The 7,467-nt window shown below is 38.3% G+C and overlaps 1 protein-coding gene across 1 annotated transcript in view; it reads left to right on the forward strand.

Moving 5' to 3' along the window:
- The first annotated feature begins 2,073 nt into the window (after positions 1-2,073).
- The window catches only part of ROS1 (c-ros oncogene 1 , receptor tyrosine kinase), a 169,246-nt gene continuing 163,852 nt past the window's right edge, over positions 2,074-7,467 (forward strand). The window contains 1 exon segment of the mRNA XM_006879005.1: positions 2,074-2,196. Within this exon segment, the coding sequence (XP_006879067.1) occupies positions 2,074-2,196 (123 nt within the window).

Genomic DNA, 7,467 nt, shown 5'->3' on the forward strand with positions numbered 1-7,467 from the left:
AAATTTTGTTCAAAGACACTTTGAGTGAACACATTTGACCTGCCTTTACCTTTTGTTCTATAATTAAAATATCAGACTCACAGAGTTAGAATCAACTCTTTTGCTCACCATTAAGCAGCTTTTCAAGAAGCTGTACATTTCACAGGAAGATATTGCCCATCTTTTTCCTGTGGTGTGCTGATGGATTCAAGCCAACAGAGAAATACTGACCTTGGACTAAGAGTACAACTTGCTATAGATTATACTACCAGTGTTCCCTGTACTGCACTTACGGAATATTTTAGAATTTGAGGGAGCTTGAGTGGTGAAGTGGCTCATTTCTTGGCTTTTTACTCAACAATAAGCTATTTAATCTCAGCAGCCTCTCTGTAAGAGAGAGATATGGCAGCTTCTGTAAAGATCGCAGCCTTGGGAACCCAATAGGGCCATTCTACTCTACCCCGCAGAGTCACTAGGAGTTGGAATTGATGGGCAGCTGTGGGTTTAGGATTTTCAGGTTTTAATTCTAACTCGAGATCAACTGTGAGGTTTTTAGGTTCTATTTTTTTCAAGTCTTGATGCGAACATTTAAACATGTTATAGTTGGTAATATATTAACTAAATCTATAGTCTGTGCACAGAAGTTTTGTATTATAAATGGATAATCAGTGAGGACAAATCTTTTTCACCTTTAGGAGACATTGCACACCAAAACCAAATATGCTGCTGTCTAGTTGATTCTAACTCAGCAGTTTTCATCAGCTACCACCAGTTTTCCCAGGCTACAAATCCTAGTAAGAGCAGATTACCTAATCTTTCTCTCTTAGAGCAGATCGTAGAGTCAAACTTCCAGTCTTTCTGTAAGACACATGATACCAGTTGTCTGTAAATTACTGCCTCCTCTTTCCTTCCCAATCATTACCCATAGTGCCTAACTATACAGATATTTCATGCTTTCCAGTTTTCTGAGACTGTGAACAGGGCTGTGCTCGCTAAAACCATGCAAGGTGATCTGAATGATGAGGATCTAACAACAGTGGCCAACTCTGTGGCCAGCACCCCTTCATCCTTGTGCTGCACACGGTTTTTATTATCATTTATTGAAAGAGTTCCAACTCAAAATTTAAAAGGACGTTCCTCTGATACTTCCAATTGTCACATAGAAGAACAATGCAAAAATATCTGCTCTTAAATAGTTAACTCTCAGCTTTCCAGAATTAACTGTCAGGGTTCACTTCCATACCTTGCAGACTTCAAATACTTTGTCTGGTTTTCCACTTAGTTTTATCTTGATTTTAGGCGAATTGGAAATCTTGTACACTATTTCTTTTCCAAGGCGGTTACACTTGTACATATCTCAAGTATCTATGGTGGCTAGTTTCTGTCTCAATAGACCTGATAAGGCAGTATTTTAGTTAATATGTAGTGAAGTTCTGAGAGTGCTCTACCTAACTTCCCTGTCTTCAACTCACCCTAGGAATACCTGTGTGCTAATTTCAGCTTTGTTTGTCCTTTAATTTTAAAATATGTATTTGGCGCCAAAGGATCCTGTTTCCTTCTCTGCTGCATCGCCTGATTCAGGCACTTCTATTTTTCCAATTCTTATTTGTTAGAATTGTGCTACTATTTGCCAATACATAGAGGGTCAGGGCACAATTCCCTGCATAGTTGAACCAGCCTCAAAACAGTAAAGTGGTGGATGTTCCTCCTAAGGGTTCCAGTTTCAGAGTGTGGACGAGTCACCTGCTTGCTGAAATGCAACTTGCGTTTTCAACTTTGTTTACTTTGCATGTGAAGCACTCTTCTAAGACCTAACCTTTAATCTGTGAGAGACTATCTTTTATGGGCGTGAAAGAGAGCTTAGTCACGACATGAGTGTAATGTGACTGTTGCAACAAGGCTGGATTGAAAGGTCTAAATTACAAGATCTAAATATTATCTTAAAAGGCAAAGATATTCTAGCATGTTAAACAGAAAGCAAAACACTTCTCAAGCCACTCTTTCAAGTAACTGAAGTGATGAAGCCTAAAGAATTCATGGATTGAAATGGAGACAATGAGGACAGCCATCTAGAACCCTGCCCGTGGGGAAGTGATGAAGGACATTTACTGGCTTATCCTGAAACTTGTCAACTTTGCAACCGTTGGCTGCATATGGATTTCTGTGGTCCAGCCTACCATCTTAAACAGCTGCCTCAAGTCATGTGTACTTAACCTGGTAAGTTTTAGCCGTCTAATAGTTATTACTACAGGAACTAGAGCAAACAGGTTCAAAGTTACTGTAACTGAATTATTCAAAACTTTTCTCATGCAATATCTCAATATCTCAAGGCAATAAAAAGGATGTATTTTTTTCTGAAATAGGTTAGAAATACTGATTTATTGTTAAATTCAGAATACTAACTTATATCTCAGATGGTAGAACAAGGCTACTTGTTTCTTTATCCATTTTAAAATATTTTATTTGGGTGTCAGGATTTGCGCAAAGGAGGCTTGGTAAAACGACGTCAGTTTTGCATGCTTTTTTTTTTTTTAAATCTTGATTTTAAGTCATTTATTACAAAACCATTCATATTTGTCTAGAAATACAAAATAAGTTTGGCGACACTGTAATGCTATCTAGTTCCAAACAGACAGTATCATTTATATAAGCTGATGGCTGTATGGGGGTTGGAGACCAAGGGAGCACATACAGTCCCATGGAAAGGTTATTTGCAAATGCCTTCATTATATTTGTATATTGTGATAATTTTTTTGTATCTGTGTTTTCTGATATAGATATTTGTGGGGTTTTTCCCCCCTCATTTCTGGGTTTCATGACAATATGCATGCAGGATATGTTTTCTTCTTTTTTTTTTGTTATTATGATTTAGTTAAAATAGTCAATGAGTCCAGTTTAAAAATGTAATATAGTCTGGCTAGGAAAAAAGAGATTCCTCTTATCCAAACTCACAGGAGAGGAAACTGCAGGGGGGTTTGCATATGGCATTGCTTAAGGGGAAACTTTTAAAAATAATGAAAGCACTAAGCATAGTACTTGTTGTGACGCTAACTTATAGTGATAGAATTTTGTGATACATTAAAAGAAGACTTTATTTGGGTTACACCCAAATTAACCATGAAAATTGAAGATGTTACACAGGTCATAGAACGTTAACAAAACCCTTGACATTTTTATAGATCTTTCTTGAAGACTGCATTGTAGTTTGCTGTGTTTTTTTGTTTGTTTGTTTGTTTGTTTTTTAAATGTAGCTTTTTGGTAGTTGTCAGGTACAATTAAATAAAAGAAAATTGAGGAATAGAACTATTAGTTTCTTTTTAATGATTTGTTCTCTATAATTATCGCAGAATTATATATTTACAAGTTATTTATAAAATAGAAAATGGGGGAAAACTGTAATCTCATCACTTAACTTTTGGTCATAATTTATTTTAGACTTTTCTCCCTTTATACATACTTTTACACACAACCTCTAACTTTTTCCACTTAATATTACATTAGAAAGGATTCTTCTGGTTGGAAATAGCATTTTTAATATGGTTGAGGCATTTCAGCATTCTGTTATTGTTAAGATTAATTTTAGTTGTTTCCAATATTGTAGTCTCCATTTTATTTTACTTTATTGTCATCTCATCTTCCTGTGTGGGTTCCTTGACTTCACAGTTGGCAGTAGAAGCAGACAGTTTGTTCCTTTGTTGAGTTGCCTTCCGCTCACCACCTACAGAGAAGGCACAGCTGATGTGTGTGGTGGGAACTGCAAGAGAGACATGGTTGGCCAACCTGATCAGTGAATGTAAAAAAATGCCCCTTTGGGCCTCCCACACAGAGCCTGGGAGACAAAAGTCAGGAAAAGAAGCAATTGAATTGTAGCAATGGATCAGGAGAGAGCATATGTAACATACCTGAGTTGTGCTTTCTGGAATGTTTTTGAGCCATCCTTTTTTTACATGGTCTTTTACAGTAAAAGGTATTATTAGTTTTTTTTTAAGTGGTGGGTTGGTTTTTTTTGTGGTTGTTTTTAGTGGTTTGGGTGAAAGTTAACAGAGTATATATACTTCTTATTCCATGATTTTTCCCACTCACCCATCTTTCCTGCTCTCTATTGCCGTCTGAACATTGTTTTAGAAAAATGCTGCCTTTCCCCCTCTTCAGTTTCATATGGCTGACTGTGCTAAAGAATATATTCCTCTTTTATAGGCATGTCTGTTGTTTGGTTGAAAGGTGACATCTGGAAGTGAGTTCAGTTCCAGGCTTGAAAGGTGACACAGACACAGGAGTTTCAGAGTCTCTATGAAACCAGTCATTGATGATTCTTTATATTAAAACATTTTTTTAAAGAAACATAAAAGAGTCTTGTTCAGAGGAATGCTGAAATTTCTGGATGAAGATGCTCACATGCTTTTTTGTGCTTAAACATAGATATTTTCCATTAATTGAAGGATCTGCTTATATTAACTTACCCTGCTATGTATCACAGAAAACACCAGTATTGTAAGATCTTTTATAAAACGTTTAAAAAAGATTCATAACAAAATAATTTATGGGGAAGTTTTTTCTAGAAGGCGATAAAACAAGTCAAATTAATATGAAGTGGGAGATGGTGGGTAATGGCAGTGTTTCATTTGGAGTAAAAATTAATTCCTACATCCCTCAAACTTGTTGAAGACACATGATAGATGGAGAAAGATTGAAATTATCAACATTTCATCCTGCTTGGATTCACAATCAACACCCTTGGTACCACCAGTCAGGAGATCAAGAGATATATTACAATGGGCAAATCCATTGGGACTCAATAAAGGCAAGTCAGGGGCCTCAATAAATTGCTGAGAAGCAACGATGTTGGTATGAAGACTAAAGTGTGCCCGATTCAGGCCATGGTCTTTTCCATCATTTGCTATGCATCTGAGAGCTGGTTAATGAATAAGAGTAAAATTGATGCCTTTGAGTTGTAGTGTTGGAGAAGAGCATTGAATATCTCATGGACTGCCAAAAGGATAAACAGATATGTCTTGGGAAAAGTGAAGCCAGAGTGCTCCTTAGGGGCAAAAATAGCAAAGCTTTGTCTCACTTATTTTGGGCATGTTGCTCGGAGAGGCTAGTCCTTGGAAAGGGACATTGTGCTTGGAAATGTGGAAGGTCAGTAAAAGAGAAGAAGACCCTTTACAAGATGGATTGACACAGTGACTGTAGCAATGGGCTCAGGTTTGTCAGATAAAGAGGATGGCACAGGCTAGGGCGGGGTTTAGGTCTGTTGTTACTATGGTCATACATCAGCACTTAACAATAACATAGCCCTCATATATTCAAATACGTTGTTGTTGTTAGGTGCTGTCACTCCTCATGTCTCTATGAAAACCAAATCTGAACCTTGCCCTATCGTATGCCATCCTCATGATCTCTGTCATGCTCAAGCTCACTGTGGGAGTGACAACCAGTTCATTTTGTTGAAGGTATTCTTCTCTTTCTCTAACTTCTACCTCTTTCCAAACATGATATCTCTCTTCAAGGACTGGTTTTTCCTGAAAATATGTCCACAGTGGGATGAAGTTTAACCATCCTTGCTGCTAAGGAGTATTCTGATTGCACTTCTGTCAAGACAGATTTGTTTGTTCCTTCAACAGTCTGTAAGATATTCAGTATTCTCAACCACCACAATTCTTGTTCTATCACATTTTTTCATTGTTCAACTTTCAGATGTATAGAAAGCAATTGAAAAGGCCATGGCTTGGATCAAAGACATCTTAGTTTTTTGTAGTGACCTTTTTGCTCTTTAGAACTTTGGAGAGGTCCTGGGAAGATTTCCCCAATGCAACACACCTTTTGATTTCTTGACTGCTGACACCATGAGTGTTGATTGTGGATTCAATTACTCTTAGCGAGTACTTACCTAAAAACAAAAACAAAGTTCTCCGCCCCCACCCCCACCCCCAACACACACACACACGCTTTCCAAGTACAAGTAGTCAAGGAATGCAGTGTAGAGAATCTTTATTCACATTTAAATGGGGGAAAAGAAAGCAACATTTGTTCTTTGGTTCCTGTTTTTGGTTACTTACCAAGTAAACACCCTTAATGGTAGGCCACTGGATGAATTTCCCAAGGGACAGGGCTTCTCCAGTGTTCCTAAGTGGAAGACCACTTTCAATTAATGAACTCAGCACACAGTTATTGGATGCTTAGTATCTTTCAGGTAATTGAATAAGTTCTGGGGCTAGAGTTAAAGAGTTTTACTCATGACATTCTTAGTATTACAAATTAAGGCTTGAATTTGGGTCTTAGTTCTTTCAGCTCGAGCCATGCTGACCAAACTTTCTACCCAAATATGTCTTGAAGAAGGTGCAATTAGGGTGTTCCTTGGAGGCAAAAGTGGTGAATCTTCATCTCAAGGTTGAGTATGCTGTTAGGAGTTAGTCCTTTAGAAAGATATCATATTTGGAAATGTAGAGTCAATGAAGGAGAGGAAGTCCCTCAAGAAGATGGATCCACACAGGACTCTAACTCAAATATCTCAGGGATGATGAGGATGGCACAGAATAGGACAAGATTCAGATCCGTTGTTCATAAGGCCTCTCTGAGTTGTAAGTGATTACTTCTAGCAACAGCAACAACAAGATGACATTATTAGAATACTTATCTGATTACCAAAGGACAATATAGCCATCTTTGTGAGTCCTTTCGTTTATACAGTTGTGAGGTTAGCATAAAAGTTGAGCTTTTTTAGCCATTACAGTTAGCCCACTCTGTTCTCCAGCTACCTTAACTGCAGACTTGCAAATCATCAACAGCTGTGGGACTAAGATAAGAGAAAGCAGGCTTCTAACACTGGGTAGTAAGACTTGAAGTGAGCAAGCTTTGTGGCAGCAAGACTTGAGGGCGACTGAATAAAGACCCTGATAGAGTGAGACCTTGGTGATGGTGGTGGAGAGATTGTGGTATTTCTGTGAAGAAATTGTGACAAGGTGTGATCCAAGGGTCCTTGCTGGCCATTGTTGTTGTTATGGGCCATCAAGTTGCTTGCAACTCAGAATGCTAAACCCTGCTCTATCCCTTGCAAATCTTACTGTCTTCAACACACTTATCTCCATTACCCCAGTTACTGAATCATTTAATCTCATCAAGGGTCTTCCTCTCCTGCACTTTCCCTCCACCTTTCCAAGCCTGATGTCCCTCTCCAAGGACTGATTCCACCTTGCAACATGTCCAAAGTATGTCAGACGAAGCTTCAGAATCCTTGCCTCCAAGGAGCAGCCTGGCTTCACCCTCTGCAGGACAAACCTGTTTGTTCTCCTAGCAATCCATGGTATATTCAGTACTCTTCTCCAGCACCACAGTGCAAAGTCATCAATTCTCCTTCTATCATCCCTAGTTATTATCCAGCTCTATGATGTCTAGCAAGTAATTGCAAAGACCATGGCCTATATCAGGCACACCTTAGTCTCCACACTGACATTGTTGCTCTTCAGTACTTTGGAGAGATCTCTGACA

Source organism: Elephantulus edwardii, unplaced genomic scaffold (assembly GCF_000299155.1).
Source record: "Elephantulus edwardii isolate Elephantulus edwardi_28Jun2011 unplaced genomic scaffold, EleEdw1.0 scaffold00002, whole genome shotgun sequence".
Taxonomy (NCBI): Eukaryota; Metazoa; Chordata; class Mammalia; order Macroscelidea; family Macroscelididae; genus Elephantulus; species Elephantulus edwardii.